This window comes from Pleuronectes platessa, chromosome 13 (assembly GCF_947347685.1).
Source record: "Pleuronectes platessa chromosome 13, fPlePla1.1, whole genome shotgun sequence".
Classification (NCBI taxonomy): Eukaryota; Metazoa; Chordata; class Actinopteri; order Pleuronectiformes; family Pleuronectidae; genus Pleuronectes; species Pleuronectes platessa.
The window spans coordinates 23,129,826-23,147,944 of NC_070638.1; the positions used below are offsets into that span (position 1 = coordinate 23,129,826).

Genomic DNA, 18,119 nt, shown 5'->3' on the forward strand with positions numbered 1-18,119 from the left:
AGGTCCCAACACCGACATCAGTGCAGCACAGTTTTCTGTGTGCCTATGATAAAACACACATTCAGTATCCGTGGAGTCACAACAAATTCGATTCTGTTACAACTTTAACACGGAGACACAATCAATGACATGACAAAGTAACTGAGGGTAAACAAACCTGTACTTTTGTAGTGATGTCGCAGTGTTTTCATAGAAAGCTGCGTGCCATGTGTGCGCATCTTTGGTGGGTCCGTCTGGCATGCTACGTGATGTACCCTAGCACCGTGAACAGATGTGCTTGCCTAAACACCAAAAGCAGCAATGTTATTCATGTTTGTACTACTGTCATGTGTTGCAGGTATGGCCTGTCCCTTTAACTTAGTTGTTTTTTTGTGTGACGTAGTACCCCTAAGGATTGTGGGTAGTGCACCTGTGCATTGTGGGATGGGGCAATACATTGTGTGTGACAACGAGAAGTAATGGAGCACATAGCTCGTTAAGTGTGTGACTCCAGCTGAATAAAGAAAGTGGCGGTGTTAAACTCCCACAACGTCTCCTCCTCCTTGATAAAGTGGTCCGGACGGCTGGTTACCGGCCAGACAACAAGCCTAGACAACAGTGAGCTTCCAACTACGGTTGAGAAGCCGAGATACTGCGCCGGAAAGGTAACATTGGGGGCTCGTCCGGGATGACTTCAAGAAAAGTTGGGAGCGGATTAACGGAGGAGATGTCGGCGCTCGGAGCTAATGCTAATGTCGTGAGACCATACTCCGACACGAATCCGTTTCTGGTGGGCATTCAAGAGGCTGCCAGGGTTAGCGCGGACATCGCTGACCGGGCGCGCGGAGGATACGCCGGGGATGGCGACAGCACTAACCCCTTCATGACGAGCATGGAGCTAACGTTAGCTGCGCATGGAGCGGCAGAGCACGGCTGCTGCGCGCCATCACTGGCGCCATCAAACCCTTTTATCACGCCGACAGATAAGCATGTGCCCACGAACAGTGAGTTTATAAGCACTTTTCAGCGCAATTGTGACGTTTTAAAGAACATTGCATCCACATCGATGAAAGCTGTGCAAAGCGGGGTAGATAACCCGACTAAGCCAGCTAACCCTTTCATTTCAACGGACAATATTCATTCTATGTCGGCAAACCCATCCAATTCAGCGTATGCATCGTGCCTTCAGCCAGCCGTGGCACCTTTCACCCCATGCATGCCCCAACATGTTACACAGCATTATGGAGCACAAGTTCAACCCAGCCCAGCCGCCCACTGTGGAGCAGCACCACGACGGAGCGTGGAGTTTGACCGTGAATATATGGACATTAGTGATGATGATGACCGCTATGGAGAGAGAGAAAGAATTCCCACATTACACCCAAGTCAGTTTGATGGGACGGGCTCATGGAAAGACTTCCTTTACCAGTTTGAAAGTTGTGCTAAAGCAAACCACTGGTCAGAAAAGACTATGACTGTTCAGCTAAGATTCAACCTGACCGGTGCCGCAGGTGCCATCATCCACAAGAATCCTAGATCTGCTCGGTGGAGTTATCAGAGGATTGTGAATGAGATTGAGGCAGCCTACGGGCCGTGCTCCGAATATGCTGTAGCCATCGGCATCGAACTGAGACAGAGGGTCAGAGGATAAGGCGAGCCCCTGCATATTCTAAGAGACGACATCTACGAGAAGGTTTCTATTGTGTATGCTGACCGGAGAGAATCGGAGCAGGACAGCATCAGTGTGGAGATCTTCATTAATGCCCTGGCTGACGCTGAGTTGGTTCAAAAGTTGCCGGAGGAGAAGCCCCCCACCCTGGCGAGAGCCTACGAGATAGCACACAGGAGTGAAACCACCAGACGGGCAGCCAGAGCCGTCACACAACTTATGCAGCCAGGTCTACGAAATGCTGCAGAACGGAGACCCAGGGCAACTATGGGGCATGAGAGCGCCCGTGTTTCAGCCTTTAAAGAGCCAGTGGGGGTTGCTGATGAGCGAGCTGCGGAGCCCGCTTATACACCAGTAAGAACGCAAAGATCTCCCCAGCACTGGCAGTCCAACAAAGCTAAGCCTGTGAAAACGAACTTTGGAGAAGTAATTTGCCACAACTGTTCTGGGGTGGGGCATATACAGAGGAACTGCACTTCTCCCCGTAAACCCAAACAATATGCACCCAGAAAAAGTGGCCTATCTAGGGCACATTGTCTCTGCCCAGGGTGTAGCAACCGACCCTGAGAAGGTGAAAAAGGTGGCAGGTTGGCCTGCACCTCGTAACATCTCTGAGGTACGTCAATTTGTAGGCCTAGCTTCCTATTACAGAAGATTTGTAGACAACTTTGCTACCATAGCTAAGCCGCTCCACGAACTCACCAAAAAGTATGCACGCTTTAACTGGACAAAAGAATGCCAGGGAGCATTCAATGAACTGAAAGAACATCTGACAACAGCTCCTGTCCTAGGCTACCCCCTCGATAGCGGTGAGATGCTTCTCGACACTGATGCAAGTGACTGGGGGATCGGAGCGGTCCTCTCCCAAGTTCAAGGGGGCGAGGAGAGGGTGTTAGCCTATGTAAGCAGGAGGCTGTCATCCACAGAACAAAACTATTGCACCACCAGACGAGAACTCCTGGCAGCCATAGAGTTCACCTCCCACTTCAGGCAGTATCTGTTAGGAAGAACGTTCACACTCCGAACTGATCACAGCAGCCTGCGCTGGTTAACCAGGTTTAAGGAGCCAGAGGGGCAACTTGCTCGCTGGCTTGAGAAGCTGGCAGAGTACGACTTTCAGGTGGTCCATCGCCCAGGGAAGCACCACCAAAATGCTGACGCACTCTCCAGGAGGCCCTGCAGGGAGTCATGCCCCTGCACGATGCCAGAGCCCGAGCAAAATAGTGACCAACACCAGCACAAAGGGGTCCAGTGTGACCTGACAGACATCACTGCTGAAGTCGCCAATGGCGATTCCGACAGAGCAACCACTAGTGGGGGTAGAGGATGCCTGCAGTGAGGACCTGTTACATCCAAGCATCAACAGGGTGAGTGAGCCTCCCAACACCAACTTATTCCTTGGTTGGACTCAAGAACAGATTAGCACTGCCCAGGAGTCTGACCCTGACATAGGACCAGTGAAAAAGTGGATGGATGAAGGGAGAGACAGGCCACCATATGCAGGTATAGCACACTGCAGTCCCGCCACCAAAGCCTTCTGGGCACAGTGGAAAAGACTTTATCAGAAAGACGGAGTCCTACTAAGGAAATCTATTGCACTGAAGGAAGTGAGTTTTACCCTCAGATCTTACTGCCTCACAAGTATTGCAACTCAGTGATGGAACAGATGCACGGCGGTCCAGTGGCTGGACACTTTGGAGTAGAAAGAACTCTCACACGCCTTAAGACCAGGTATTACTGGTACAACATGAAGGACGATGTCACTCTCTGGTGTCGCACTTGCCCCAGCTGTGCTGCAAAAGCTCGCCCAAAGAAAACGCCTAGGGCCATGGGCACAGTGCGAGTTGGTGCTCCCATGGAGAGGGTTCGCAGTCGATCTGATGGGACCTTTAAATGAAACAGATAGACATAACCGCTACATACTGGTAGTTCAGGACTATTTTAGTAAATGGGTAGAAGCCTATCCAGTACCAGATCAACAGGCATCCACAGTGCTGGAAAAGATTGCTTTTGAGTGGGTGTGTAGGTATGGAGCACCCCTGAGCCTGCACAGCGATCAGGGCACTAACTTTGAGTCAGCTGTTTTCCAGGGGATGTGTAAACTCCTTGGAATTGAAAAGACCCGAACCACACCATTTCACCCTCAGTCAGATGGACAAGTGGAGCGCTTTAATGCCATTCTTCAGAAAATCCTGGCTACCACTGCGGAGAGATGTCACTGGGACTGGGATCTGATGATTCCCTATGCACTCATGGCTTATAGAGCAACCAAACATAGCTCCACAGGACTGACCCCAAACATGATGCTCTTTGGATGAGAAATCACTGAGCCAGTTGACCTGGTCGCTGGTTTGCCACCTGACAGTGACAATTAAAACACCCCACCAGAGTATGTCATGCAGCTCAGAAAAAGGCTAGAGTTGTCTCACCAGCTGGCACAAGAACCTCTGGGGAAATCTTCTGAACGTGCTAAAAGACAGTACGACAAAAACATCTGTCGAGTCCAACAAAAGGTCGGAAATGCCGTCTGGCCCCTGATTAAAGGCACCAAAAGAGTTAAAGACAGGGTGCGAAAGTTTCTTCCCGCCTATGAGGGCCCCTACTTCATCGTGGGCCTACTGGACGACTTGATCTACAGGATTAAAAAGAGCCCAAGAGCCAAGGCCAAAGTAGTCCACCACGACAAGCTCAAACCCTATTATTCCATGGACAACAGCTGGGTCTTCAACGACAGTGACACCTGGGCACCTGTAGAGGTGGAGCCCCCTCAGCCAGATCTCAACTCATCTGACACAGTCATCGGGCCCCTCAACCTGTGGGACACATCATCAGACACAGAGGATCCTGCTGTGGAGGACCTCCAGGGCCCCAGTTCTTCGTCACCTGCTACGCCGGACATCAGCCTGTTTCCTGACCACCATTCTCAGTCACAGCTGGATGAGGCTGGGACTCAGCATCATTTATAGGATTTAAACCATACAGGTAAGCATTAAAACTTGTAAACAATAGATATTTGCATGTGGAAGTATTTTAAACCATAACAATAACTTATTAAGTCTAAGTTTTTTTTAATTTTATTATTGATGCATATTTTAATGGAAATAAAGTTAGTTTAACTTCAATGCATATTGGCATTAGGTTGTTTTTACAGCAGTGCTAATGAATGCTGTTGAGGCCTGTGTTACCTTCAAAAGGCTGCACTAGTAGTAGAGCTACCAGCTCTCAGCTGCAGCAGCTTCAGAGCAGGCAGGAGAGGATCAGTCTTGTATTTTGGAGGAATGTGCTTCGTGCAGTGTCGTGTAACCAGCTGTTTTGTGGACTAGAGAAGGTGAGGATGTTTGATTCGTGTTCATTTTAAGCCATACAAGCCGCAGTTTCTTTTCATGCACGTGGAAGCTCCATGTCGGGAGCCGTGCGTGCGTGCCTTCAAACAGGTGATAGTAATGAGCACAGGTGGTAGGGATGAGGACAGAAGCTTTGAGCAGTTAAGAGAGTGGTCCGGTCAGTGTTTGGGAGCTGAAAACAGCTAAAAACAACTAAGGTAATGTGGAGTTGTTTGTTTAAACAAGCTAGTGGCTACACAGTTCTTGTTAACTTGTATTGTTAGGTCTGCTTGTTAAATCGTATGTGCTTAAAACTGTAAGCTATCAGTGTTTCCGCAGAGGTTTTTGGCTGTTATCGTTATGAAAGTGTAAAGTACAATAGTGAGGAGCAACAAAGCTGTGCTACAGTATCTGGTGCAGTGTGTGCCATTTAAAAATGCTGTTTAAAGTTCATGTCGATTATTGACTATTCAATAACTGAAAGCAAGGATGAAATGTCTGCAGGTTTTATTTCTATTTAATTTTTCCCCCTGAGATAGAGACTCACAGCACTCATGTTGTCTTATACAGTATTTTTAAGTGAACATCTTGCATCTGGGGCCCGTTTCACAAAGCAGGTTCAACAAACTCTGAGTTAAAACCTTAACTCTGGGTTGAGCAACTCTGAGCTGTCAAATTCTAAGTTTTCGGTTTCAGAACAGGTGATAACACTTAGTTCAATCAACTCAGAGTCAAGGTAACCCTGAGTGAAGCTTGTGCATGAGGATATAAAAAGCCTTCATCAATGGAACACAGATAACATGATTCACCATGGCAACAAGTGGTAAACAGCCTCGATCCTCCTACTTCTCCCCAGTGGAGTTGGAAATATTAATGACTGCGTATGCAGAAAGTGAGCATATATTTTTAAAAAGAAGCAATACTGTGGCAGCAGCAAAAGCGCGGGATCTTGCGTGACAGGAAATTGCTGACCGAGTCAATGCGTCAGTATTAATTTGAGAAAAAAAAGAAATGTTTTGTCTTGAATGTTCCACTTATTCAACAATTATATTCCATATGTGTGTCTGTGAGCACAGGTGCAACCCAACAGGCACCAAACGGACTTGGCAGCAGCTAAAGATGAAATATAAAAATGTAGTTCAAACAGGTAAGGTATGATAAAGTACAAGCAATTGTGATGTTGTTTAGCCTGCCCTCATTAAACAGCATTTAGTGGCTACATTCAACATGTGATGGATATATTTAAGTAATTAGGGAAATCTGCAAAAAAAAGAGAAATCCCAACACTGCCAGTATTTAATATTGTCTCTATGAAAGCAACACCTAAATGCCTTTTATACATACAAGTCTCCAAAGTTGTGTTTTCTGTATGTATTTAAATTTGACCTCCATTATAGCCAACAGAAAAAAGGCTGAGGCCCGCAAAACAGGTGGCGGTCCACCACCACCACCTCTCACAGAGGCTGAAAAGATGGCCCTCAGTCAGAACAGTGGACGACCCATTGCTGAGGGCATCTCTGGGGGGAGTTCATCGGACCCACCCACGCCCCAGGTCACAGGGGCCTACATAAGAGGTAAGTTATTCAAATGAATGGCATGTACGTTAATTCTTTTTCTAGTGTTCGCTCAGTAATGGCCACCCATTCATCTTAGACACAACTTAGTTGGCACACTGATTTTTCTTGTAGCAGTAAGCTACAGTTCTTTGCAATTGGCTGCTTTTGCTTTCAGATATCAATCTATTTTAAGGTGACTCAGAGTTTGAAAAATTGTGTTTAAATTAGGTGGGGCACTTTTCTGGGTAATCATCAACTGTCTAATCTTCATTTTCTACCAGTTACTGATGGTGTAATCTGTCTCGTTGAGCCTTCTGCCATAACAGACCTCCATGCTGTTGTAAGTACTCTTAATATTCCACAGATTTTTCATAATTGGTAGAATATAACATACACATTCTGTTTCATTACAGGAGGATGATGAAGAAACCTTATCAGCTGCCACAGAGAGGGAAGATGCAGAGAGGCCTGCTGAAGTATACACCTTTTTTTTTTTAAATAACTTTGGCTCAGTTAATAGTGTTGTTCCACAATACAACTTGCAACTTCTTTCTCTCTAACAGAGCCATGCTGGAAATTACAATGGGGAAGAAGGTCCATCAACCTCCACAGCACAGCTTACCTCAGTAAGATGTTGTTCAGCATTGACCCACAACTTACAATGACACTAAATAGACATGGCACTGAAATTCAATGTCATTTATGTTCCTATAGCTCCCTGTGAAACAACTTTACAAGGTATATTTAGAATCTCAAATAAACAAATCACACCTAGAAATGGAGCACATAAGGCTGCAGATCACCAAAACAGAAAAGGAAATACAACTGCTGGACCATCAGTTAAAGGTGGGTGACGTGCCCACAGGTGGATGTTTTTTAATTGTTTCAACAACAAAGGATTAACAACTGTACAAAATTTGTCCTTCTAGGAAATAAAGAAGACCTCATAAAATGAGATGCATATTGTCGTTCTTGAACATTGGGGAGGTGATGGGTCAGTTAGAAATGATTGACACATATCATGTCTCTAACAGCTCTTCCATCTCGTGTATAAGCAGGGGGGGTATGATTAATACCTGGATCACAGGGGGAAAGAGTAGGACATTGTTCTCCTCTAATAGTGGCAATGTTGTGGAGAACCACACATGCCACTATAATGTCACAAGCTCTCTCTGGGGTGACCCTGAGCCTACGAAGGCACTGGAACCGGGCCTTGAGTATCCCGATGGTCATCTCCACTCTGGCTCGTGTCCTGCAGTGAGCCAAGTTGTAGTGTCGCTGTGGGCCAGGCTCAGGGTCAGGGTAAGGGGTCAGCAGATAGCGCTGGCAGGGGTACCCTCTGTCTCCGAGTAGGTAACCATCGAACTCTACTATGATAATACAAGATACAGTTTGTTTCAGTTGCAATAGGAGGAAACAAAATATTTGATCATAGGATATAACTATATACTGTATATAAATTATATATATAAACTCACCACCGGCAAATCTGGCACTCAGTGTCGACTCACGAAACATTCGTGAGTCATGCACAGACCCAGGCCACTTCGCTTCCACATTGTTAATCATGTGGGCTCCATCACATATGATCTTCACAGTGGAGAACAGTAATTAGCTGTATGGTGTAGTGTATTTAATTTGGAATGTTAAAGGCTACTATTTAGGCCTACCTGCACATTAATGCTGTGGACAGATTTCCTATTCACATAATCTCCTTCATTTATTGAAGGAGCGATGATAGGAATGTGAGTGCCATCTATGCAGCCAATCACACCTGGAAACCCTAAAATATATCAAATTGACTGATTAGTGCTTCAAGTCTCAAAGCTTTATGACATAAATGAATTACTGCTTAGACTGATACCTGCAATTCTGTGGAACTCTTCTTTGAGAAGTCTGGTGGGTCTGTGACTTGGGAACACTACAAACGTGCATAGTAGCCGTTTCAGTGCAAGTGTCACATTTCGGACAGCCCGACAGACAGTTGCCTTGGACACATGCTCTGCATCACCGACGTTATACAAAAAACTGCCGTTGGCAAAAAAACGAAGTGCAATACAAAGAATTTGCTCGGAACTGAGAGCATGTCCACGATGCGTCATGTGAGCGATGTGAGGGCTGAGAATATCGTTTATATAAATTATAGATGATGCAGAGAAACGGAAACGCTCAAACAGATACTCATCAGGGAATGATAAAACATCCAATCGGGGTCTAATAATCCTCTCCCGGTGGAGATGTCTGCGGAGTATCTGCGCCTCGACATCAACTGGCTCTTCAATAAAAGGACACGCCATGTCTGCCACTGCCTTCAGTCTGCAGGCTTCAACTTAAGAGCAGGAGAAACTCGGGGTTAGTTGAAGAAAACCTGCCAGCGAGCAGGTTAGGTTCACGGAGTATGTTGCCAGGGTAACTGACTCAGAGTAAAGCTGAACTGGCTTTGTGAAACTGAAAAACCAGAGTTTCCCTCATCTCAGGGTTAACTAACTCAGAGTTTTCACTAAACCTGCTTTGTGAAACGGGCCCCTGGTAGATAACAGGTTGAGCTGTTTATTGTTTTGGGTTGTTATTTGAATTAAAACAAAATTATGACAAACTAATCACATGTCAAAAGCACTGATGTGAAAACATCACAAACCATGGTCCGTGTAAATGTCATAAAGGACCTTGGATCGGAAATGTGAACCCAGCAGTGTGCTATCGCACAATAGTCAAGTCATCCGGATGCTGCTGTAAATATAATTGAATGTTAATGTAAAATTATATATGTAGGTTAAGTTCTTGTTTGAAGAAGCAGGACAAGGACAGTGATTGAGGAGGAGATGCAGAGACTGAGGATGATTATTCAAGCAGATGAAAGATAGCATTTATTTGTGTGTCTGTTCCTACTGGACGCTAATGATGGGACATCAATCCCACAAGAGGTTCAATGCAGCTGATGTAGTTATAGAATCTCTGTACACTGAGATTATGTTACATTAAATTGTAGAGAGTTCAGTCTGTGGTCCAACACAGCTCTACACTAGAACAGACATCATCCTCCTGTTAATATTTAGTTCATGTGCAGCCTATTTCTGTTGTAAAAATGGGTTTCTACCTTTATTGGGCATATGTAAAGAAATTAAACTCGGTAAAGCATTAAGTCCTTTGTATTAAATTTAAACTTGAATGTTGATTTATGAGCTCAGAATATGGCTTCTGCTCAGATGCCACATGTAAATTACTAGACTTCTAGTACATAATAATCCTAACAACAATCTTCTTTTAATTATATTAACCTGGCTTTTGACACTGGCCAGTGAATCATGCAGAGGCGAAGGCGCATAAATCCAACGGATGATGCAAACATTTTTGCGCACACTAGAAGGGATAAACCTGGACTGGACCTCAATTACATTAATGCTTTCAAAGGTAAGTTGAATCTTAAACTTAAATATGTCTGCTAACTTTTTATCACTTATTTGGTAAAGATTTATTTATTGTTTGGTTTTGTGTATTATCTAGGTCGTGGTATCTTCACCTCTGCTGCGTTTGAAAAAGGCGACTTTCTCTGCGAATATCGAGGTGACCTAATATCAAACGAGGAATGTGACAGGAGACAGAATATATACCATGACACCCCTAAGGTGTTCATGTTCAAGTTCCGTTTTAGTGGTAAACTGTGGTGGTAAGTATATTATTTCAGTGCTAACTGGTCTAAATCCAAATTCCATGACTCATTGCTTTTGGTGCTGAACATATACAAATTATTGATAAAAGGCTCTTGAGTCAGGTTAATATATACTACTCTTGTTTGTGTATAAATTGAAAGATTTGTAATTAAGTGTTACTTGTCTTTTTGTAGTGTTGATGCAGCAAAAGAGGATGGATCACTCAGAAGACTAGTAAATGATGACTATATCAGCCCTAATGCGAAGACTAAGTACCTGACTGTGCAAGGGAAACCCCATTTGTGTTTGTTTGCCATACGGGACATAGTTCCAGGAGAGGAGATCACCTATAATTATGGTGACTCAGACTGGCCGTGGAGAAGCAAGGTCGTTTTTTACTTTGTGATGTTGATCCCCTGAAACAAATGGTTTAGAAAACTTCAGTCCACAAACACTTTATATTTTCCGTATAGTTTTGGTTTGAACATGCTTTTTTCCTCATTAAATAAAATTATTCCCTTTGTTAGTTGATATAGTAAAAAACGCAAATATATTGCCACATACAGACACACAAGACACTGACAGAATTGTTTGTTATTTAAAATCTCCAGAAAGCTGGAGGGATGTCATCAGATGTCCAACATGGTGAGGTACCATCCACATCAAAGCTTTCTACGAGAACTCAAAAGAGGTCAACACATAAGGCCCAAAAAAAGATGCCTACAAGGACATCAGCTGGTCGTCTTGAATGCTTTAATAAGGTATATAACAATTTCAAGTTCATGACTTGTGTAAACAGTTTGAAGCTACATTTGGATGGTATGTGTCTGCATATTAATTGATTGTGTGCGTAAACTTAAGGAGGAACACCAACAGACCGTTCTCTTCTTGCTCTCATCACACTCTTCATTAGTGTTATTTTCCTGACCATCTCTTACTGCTTCAGCTACACTTAAGCCACTTTCACACATGAAGTGCACTCTGGACTTTGTCCGGACATCAATTGGAGGAACTGTAAGTGACCGCAAATGTCCGATTCAGTCACACCGGAATTAACCGGTCTTTAACGTGCCAGCACCCTAATACAAAATCTGGGTAATGTCTGATATGTGAATACAACAGGTAATAGTCTGCAGGATTCACAGAGTGCTAGTGGGTGTGTTCATGATGTTGATGCATAATATGTACTTTAACTGCTTACTTTTTTCTGATGGCCTGTATGTTGTTTTGCACTCTTTTGTTATTTGATGAGTTCAAATACACGCAGTTTCGTTATTAACATTAGTGATGAGTCCTTCTGCTGCATGCTCTGATGGTGCTCCTCCTCTCACCTGATGCAATTTGAAATTTGCAGTACTGAGATCTGACAGTCTTTTGCGTGAGCTCTTTAACATATTTATAATGTTGTTCTGTTCTCTTCGGCAGGGTATTGATGAGGATATGCCTCAGGGAAGTCCTAATACCACAAATTCCCAGACCCTAGATGAAGGTCATGTACAGGTATGCAGATGTAAAACTATCTAGAAAGGTTCCACTTGTGCTTTTTGTAAGCAGTATGTGTTCTTTGTCATCCAGACCTCACATATCCCTTTTGACTAGTGCATTCACATTACATTACTTTTTATTCAACTTTTCTTCCATTCATTATCTGCTACAGATGACGGCCAGATTGAGATGACTGCAAGCAACCTGAACCAGACAAGTCCAGTGCTTGATCACCTCACCAGGATTGGACAGGTAGGTGAAGTGTGCTTGATGACATGAATTGTGGAAAAATGTAATGTCTACCGACATGTTTATTGGTGGTTGTGTGTGTGTGCTGTAACCTGAGTATTATGGTGTATAAGGACAAAGGTATTTAAGGACAATCTCAGAGGATGTCTTTCAGAATGTAAGGCAGAATAACATTTGAGTGTGTGTATTAAGCTCTGACACCAAAATGACTTTGGTGGGCCATACGTTATTTGCGGTCCCTCCCGTAGGTGGGGTTGTTAGTGGCATTTCTTTGGTATTTAAGAGTACTTGTACAACCTGCATTTGATCTTTATGTTAGTTTAATGGGAGTGGTAAGTTGTTGTATTCATGTTGTATGTCACAGATGTGGACCCGGTCACCAGTAATGCATGAAATGCAAGACAAGATCATATTTAAAATCAATCAAAACAAATCTAGGCATGTTAGAGGCCTAGAGTCAGACAGCAAAAAGCTCACAGCCACCAATCACAGGTAGCGTGAGACCAAAATGGGTTGTCAGAATATAAAGAAGGAATCAAAAATCAAATTCATCCATCACAATTAACTGTGATTAGTATAGTTCTAACAGCTTGCAGGCTGCCGTAATCTGACACTTCAGGTGACTACAAATACTTCCAAAGTGCATTTTTCTCCCCATAAAACATTTGGAACCACAGTCATGATGACTGTCAAATAATGGCACAGGTACTGTCACATAATATTACAGGTATGAAGATGTTGAACTATCTAGGGAGGTTCCTTTTTTTTTTTTTGCAATACTTGCATTGTGTCTATTTTAAAGGGTATGTCATTCATGATTACAGCGCCTTATAAATGCATAGTATATTAAATCTGCTTTTTATTAATTGTTACTCATAAGTATCTTGAAAGATTTACCAATACATTTTTTTCTTTTTTTAAAGGAAACGAACTAATACAAACAGATTGTGAAATATCTTGCTTTTCAAATGTTAGACACAAACAAATGTTTCACTTTCGTTATTAGTGTCTGAAACATCGCCTAGTGTGCGCAACAATAGCCTCCTTGGACAAGTGCGTTCAGTGTGTGGGACCTGTATCCTCCTTCAAGTGGCTTGGCTATCAATGCAAAGGTGAGTTTTTAATAGAGTATGTGGTAAATGGTAATAGGTGGATGAATGTGCATTGTTCTAATGTATGACTGACCACACTGTAAAGAAAAACGGGTAAAGGAGATTTCATGATGAAATGAAACACTGCAACATCAATTCGGCAGCAAGTGAATAATTGTATTGTCTAAAATATTATGATTACTTGAAGAGGTTAATTTTGCCTCTTTGTCACTGACAAGAACTGAGTTAAATGGCTCTAAGTGATCTTTTTAGATGTGTAGTCAAGCTTCCAGAGCGCAAGTGATTCCTTAAGATGATGTCTTCCTGTTTGCAAATCATTTAACTTTATATCTATCTAAAAAACATGTAAAGAAAAGGCATCAAATATTGAAACTGAGAAATGTTATTTGGACAAGGCAGAAAAATATAACAGACTTGCTGCGGTCCTCAGGCCGCACTGTATTAAAAACAGACATGATTCTGTAGTGGAAATCACTGCATGGGTTGAGGAGCACTTCTGAAAACCATTGTCAGACAAGACCGTTCATCACTTTTGTTCTATTGTGTTTAGCAGGAACTGTGTCGTCCACAGTAGATGAGACTGCTTGTCCGTCTGAAGGTAAGGCAAGTTTGAAGGCATTTAGGAATGGTATTAAAGAAAAAAAATGCAATTAATAAAGACATCATTTAAATGATTTAATTGAATTTGATACAAAAAGTGTGAGGGCCTCTGTTGCATGTCATACTCCTCTCTACCCCTGCATCTGTGCATCTCAATTTCTCTCTATTGTACTTCAATTTTATTTTATAAATGGCAGTGGCAAGTTCCATTGCTTTTGTACAAAATTACTCAAATTAATTAAACTAATAATATACAGAAAAATATACAGCACTGCACATAGTTTGGACATTTAGAAGTTTAGAATATGAACCATCACCCAATACCATCAGGTATCCTCTGCCATAAGAAGTCTGCAACACATGGCCACACAGTCCCGGGGTCTCATTTATAACCGTTGCATACGCACAAAATAGGGCCTGTAACTTGTACGCCACTTCTCGCACAAACGATGGGATTTATAAAAACTATATTGAAGAGAGAATGCGCACTTCCAGGCTAACTCAGACCCATGCGTACAGACATTTTGGAGATGGTAAATGGTGATGCTGACGTGAGGAGGTGAACTACAGCCAGACTATTAAACCACTTCATCATTAACATTAAAACCAACAGCTTATTTGTGCTCGCGTGACATAACTGCTCCATAGGAACCTTTTAATTGAAAAAGATATAAAATAATTTACAGCAAATTACGTTCAGATTCCATTAAACAGTGGAGTAACAGAGCCGAGAAATTCATAGTTTTTAATTATATCTTCCAACATTGCATGTATCATTAAGGACGTGTGTGTAAAATCGCTGCAGTGAATGAGATCACTTACAAAAAATAAAGAAACTATTCACTTTCAAACTTCTTTTACAAATAACACCTCAGAGGGGAGGTTAGGATCCAATGATGTGGAAGATTCGAATGACATCATAGCTCATGTAGGAAAAACAGTGCAACAGGACCTCAATTGAAGGTTCGATCAGGCGCGGCCGAACTACATTGTGATTCTGTTGCGCCGTGTGGTGTGGGGGTGTTTGGCAGAAGTTGACCAGAGCTCAACTTTCCAGGCAGCAACGGTGGCCTGGTGTGTGTTCATCTGGTTGTGAGTGTGATTTTAGTTCCTAGGCACTTCAAAGCTTACATAATCAAAGGAAGACTAGCCACCAAACATGAATGCAGTCACTGCAAGATGGTCGAAGGCTCCGTGTTAGCACAACGAACAGTGCAAAATATAAGGGACTTTATGAGAAACCAAGAACAACTGCAAAGAGGCAGGCAGAGCAGCAAAAGCTGTAAATCCACTGACTTGTGTTCATTTGTTTTTGTTTGCATTGTGGTTTGGCTGATGCCTTAACGTTTTAAAAGGCAAAATGTTTCATTGTAAAATGGATACAAGTAATACTTCAGCAGACAAGCTAATGGAAGTTCATAATGCCAATTTTTGTTTTTTAGCGTGTGTGGCTGCTAAGAAATTTGGTTTTGCTGTATGCAAATCCTGTTTAAAATTATAATAGTTATTTGAAGTTCGCTCCAAAGAAATGCTAAAAAAAAAATCTAGTTCTGTTATTCTTCATCTTGTGGTTAAGCTCAGAATTGGGATCACTTAAATAAAATAAGTGAAAGTGTGTGTGTGTGTGTGTGTGTGTGTGTGTGTCAAACAATGGCAATTTAAAAACTAAACATCTCGCCCGTTGTAACTGCCATCGTTAATGCAGCAGAGGTAATATGTTTTGGACTCCAGTACTAAACATGTGCCTAGCCACAGTACTACGATTGGCCTATAAACAAGCTTTGATTAGTAGTCAGGTGGCTTAACGAAAATACCGATACCGACTGGACAAAAGCACCAAACTTTGCATGGGTCTTCCTTAGGGCTTAGTAGTCAAATTTAGCCTAGGAGCCACCCCTCCCCCCTCCCTATTTAATATTTAAGGGTATTTTTCAGAATTCGGGCCCATTTTTCAGAATTCGGCCCATTTCTGTAAAATAAATATAAAAAATAAATGTCATGACCAGCCTGGGCAAGCAGAGCCACCTTCAACCTACAACTGCAAAGTCCTAGATGGTGCCGTCATCGTCCACTGCATGCCCACAACCAGAGTAAGCACATTTGATGAGTATGCAGATGCAATATTCATCCCTTACCTAGAGAGTCAGCTTCGGGATGCAAAAAGATTGGATCTTGTTTGGGACACTTACACCACAGACTGTTTGAAAGAGTCTACCTGAGAAAAGCGAGGCACAGGTGTACGAAGGAAAGTATCAAGTCATACCAAGCTTCCTGGCAATTGGATGGACTTCCTTCGGGACTCAATGAACAAGGAGGAACTGTTTGGTTTTTTGACTTCCAAGATTAAAGAGTTTAGCTGGCCACAAGACAAGGCTGTCTACGCCACATCAGGGCCAGCTGTGGTATCCATTGGTTCCAGCAGCCCCATGAACAACTGCAATCAGGAGGAAGCAGACACGAGGCTTGTAGTTCACATTCTTCATGCACTGGAACAAGGGGAGACGAAGTTCCTGGTACGTACAGTGGATACAGATGTCATTGTCATACTTGTTGGCACCTTCCATGACATGCTTGCGACTCAACCTTTGGTCGACATCTGGGTTGCTTTTGGTATGGGCAAGAATTACAGGTTTTACCACATCAACACCATCTGTGCAAGCCTCGGGGAGTCACGATCAAAAGGCCTACCTGTGTTCCATGCATACTCTGGCTGTGACACGACCTCTGCATTCAATGGAAAAGGCAAGAAATCAGTATGGCAAGCCTGGCAGTCTTATGAAGATGTTACAGAGACATTTGTATTTCTGGCCGACCATCCCTTCCAGCAGCTCGAACTGGATGATGAATCATTCCAGAAGCTCGAGAGACTGACTGTTATTCTGTATGACAAAACCAGCCCTTTGACCTCAGTCAATGAAGCAAGAAAGGAACTTTTCTGCAAGAAGAATCTGGCAATGGACAAATTGCCACCAACCCAGGATGCACTGCTCCAGCACCTGAGACGAGCAGTGTATCAAGCAGGAATCTGGACTACCAGCACACAAACACAGCAGGTGGTTCCTTCTCCACAACAGTATGCCTGGAACAAGGTATCCAACTTATGGGTGCCTGTTTGGATGACAACTCCAGAAGTTTCAAGAGCGTGCAGGGAGCTCATTAAATGTTCCTGCAAAGGAGACTGTTCCAACTGCAGCTGTGGCAAAGCAAACCTGGACTGTTCACTACTTTGCAAATGTAAATGTGTTCTGGACTTCTGAGAGTGTTAACTGTTTTTGAATAAATTCTGAGTTCTTTCCTGCATTGGGTCTGCGTTTGAGTCCCTTCCTGCAATTCTTAACACAGGCTGGACAAAAGCACCAAACATGCCCTGCTGCCCCCTCCCCCGAACTCCCCCTCCCCCACAGACTCTCCCCCACCCTCTGGTGATAAATAATGTTTGAGATATGGCACGACATGTGAAAACTATGGTGGCGGACAACACCAAAACACAGATATTGTACCACTAAACACCAATAAAATGTGTTAAAATCATTAGTAAGAGCAACCATAAAAAAAAGTCTAGGCTTGTTTTTGTTTATACTAATTAATGGATCTAAAATGTATTAGATGTAATTCGTTTTTAATATAATTACACCCTGTCTGTGGACAGAAATGGGCCGAATTCTGAAAAATACCCTTAAATATTAAATAGGGAGGGGGGAGGGGTGGCTCCTAGGCTAAAAGTGACTACCAAGCCCTAAGGAAGCCTCATGCAAAATTTGGTGCTTTTGTCCGCCCGGTAACGGTAATGTCGAAAATACTCGTTAAGCCACCTGACTATAGTGGCCATATTTACAAACAGCAACCGCGGCAGACCCACGACCCCGTCCCACAACCATCACCGGGCGGCCAGGATTTCCCTGTGGCTTATAACAACTACATGCGCCAACTCCAACAAGCTATCCTGTGACTATAAGAACAGAATTGATCTAATTGATTCCTCACCCCTCCCTGTAGTTATGAAACTGGAGGCCATCAGAGAAGTGGCCCTGGCAAAGATACAACATCTCTTTGCGAATGTCCACATCCCACAGAATGTCCTACAAGACATGAACAATAAAACAGTCGAAGCTGTCAGGAGATGGCTGGGACTGAACACTCACTCCACTCGGGATATACTCTTCCTCTCACACAAAAAGGGGGGGCTCGGTGTCCCTAATGTGGAGTGGACCTACACCACTACAAGGCTGACACACCTCATCAGGATGCTAAATAACGACGATGCTGCCGTTCGAGAGCTAGCCAGAGCCTCCCTCCTACTGGACCTCAGGAGGAGAAAGGTCCCTTTGGCAAATACTGGCCAGGAGAACTTCTTGGGCTTCAGGAGGAAAGGTAATGGCAAGCTGGATACCCAAGCTTCAGGTTACGGTTGTCGGTCAGACTGGCCGGACCTCAATGACCTGTGCAACAGAGCGGCAGTTCGACTGAAATGGGTGAAAGGAAATTCACCCACTGCA

The 18,119-nt window shown here is 43.4% G+C and overlaps 2 protein-coding genes and 1 long non-coding RNA gene across 7 annotated transcripts; 2 read left to right on the forward strand and 1 right to left on the reverse strand.

Moving 5' to 3' along the window:
- Nucleotides 1-5,675: 5,675 nt before the first annotated feature.
- On the forward strand, nucleotides 5,676-7,482 carry LOC128454651 (uncharacterized). 4 transcript variants are annotated; one of them, XM_053438105.1, is made up of 7 exons: nucleotides 5,676-5,863; nucleotides 6,048-6,118; nucleotides 6,369-6,545; nucleotides 6,809-6,867; nucleotides 6,941-7,003; nucleotides 7,091-7,153; nucleotides 7,242-7,482. In XM_053438105.1, exons 2-7 carry the CDS (start codon nucleotides 6,091-6,093, stop codon nucleotides 7,428-7,430), a joined length of 579 nt encoding a protein of 192 aa, XP_053294080.1. In that variant the 5' UTR covers nucleotides 5,676-5,863; nucleotides 6,048-6,090; the 3' UTR covers nucleotides 7,431-7,482. The 4 variants fall into 4 exon arrangements, with proteins under 4 accessions (XP_053294080.1, XP_053294079.1, XP_053294077.1 ...); XM_053438104.1 differs by having other exon boundaries at nucleotides 5,691-5,794; XM_053438103.1 differs by lacking the exon at nucleotides 5,676-5,863 and having other exon boundaries at nucleotides 5,940-6,118; nucleotides 7,242-7,373; nucleotides 7,457-7,482.
- LOC128454650 (putative nuclease HARBI1) lies at nucleotides 7,368-9,047 on the reverse strand. Of its 2 annotated transcripts, none has more exons than XM_053438101.1 (4): nucleotides 8,392-9,047; nucleotides 8,198-8,310; nucleotides 8,006-8,117; nucleotides 7,368-7,894 (listed from the first exon to the last, which is right to left on the reverse strand). In XM_053438101.1, exons 1-4 carry the CDS (start codon nucleotides 8,822-8,824, stop codon nucleotides 7,527-7,529), a joined length of 1,026 nt encoding a protein of 341 aa, XP_053294076.1. In that variant the 5' UTR covers nucleotides 8,825-9,047; the 3' UTR covers nucleotides 7,368-7,526. The 2 variants fall into 2 exon arrangements, with proteins under 2 accessions (XP_053294076.1, XP_053294075.1); XM_053438100.1 differs by having other exon boundaries at nucleotides 7,368-7,897.
- Nucleotides 9,048-10,534: 1,487 nt separating this feature from the next.
- Nucleotides 10,535-11,677, forward strand: LOC128455159 (uncharacterized). The gene is made up of 3 exons (XR_008341683.1): nucleotides 10,535-10,564; nucleotides 10,789-10,938; nucleotides 11,603-11,677. It is a non-coding gene; the product is annotated as an uncharacterized LOC128455159 (long non-coding RNA).
- The last annotated feature ends 6,442 nt before the right edge of the window (nucleotides 11,678-18,119 follow it).

What these genes read in the sequence shown, in the direction of transcription:
- LOC128454651 (XM_053438102.1), top strand. Translation starts at nt 5,983, where the DNA reads ATGTTTTGTCTTGAATGTTCCACTTATTCAACAATTATATTCCATATG. An exon ending in CACAGGGGCCTACATAAGAG is followed by an intron (nt 6,546 to 6,808) that starts GTAAGTTATTCA and finishes ATTTTCTACCAG; the next exon opens with TTACTGATGGTGTAATCTGT. An exon ending in ATGCAGAGAGGCCTGCTGAA is followed by an intron (nt 7,004 to 7,090) that starts GTATACACCTTT and finishes TCTCTCTAACAG; the next exon opens with AGCCATGCTGGAAATTACAA.
- LOC128454650 (XM_053438100.1), bottom strand. Translation starts at nt 8,824, where the DNA reads ATGGCGTGTCCTTTTATTGAAGAGCCAGTTGATGTCGAGGCGCAGATA. An exon ending in AGAGTTCCACAGAATTGCAG is followed by an intron (nt 8,311 to 8,391) that starts GTATCAGTCTAA and finishes GATATATTTTAG; the next exon opens with GGTTTCCAGGTGTGATTGGC. An exon ending in GAGTGCCAGATTTGCCGGTG is followed by an intron (nt 7,898 to 8,005) that starts GTGAGTTTATAT and finishes GTATTATCATAG; the next exon opens with TAGAGTTCGATGGTTACCTA.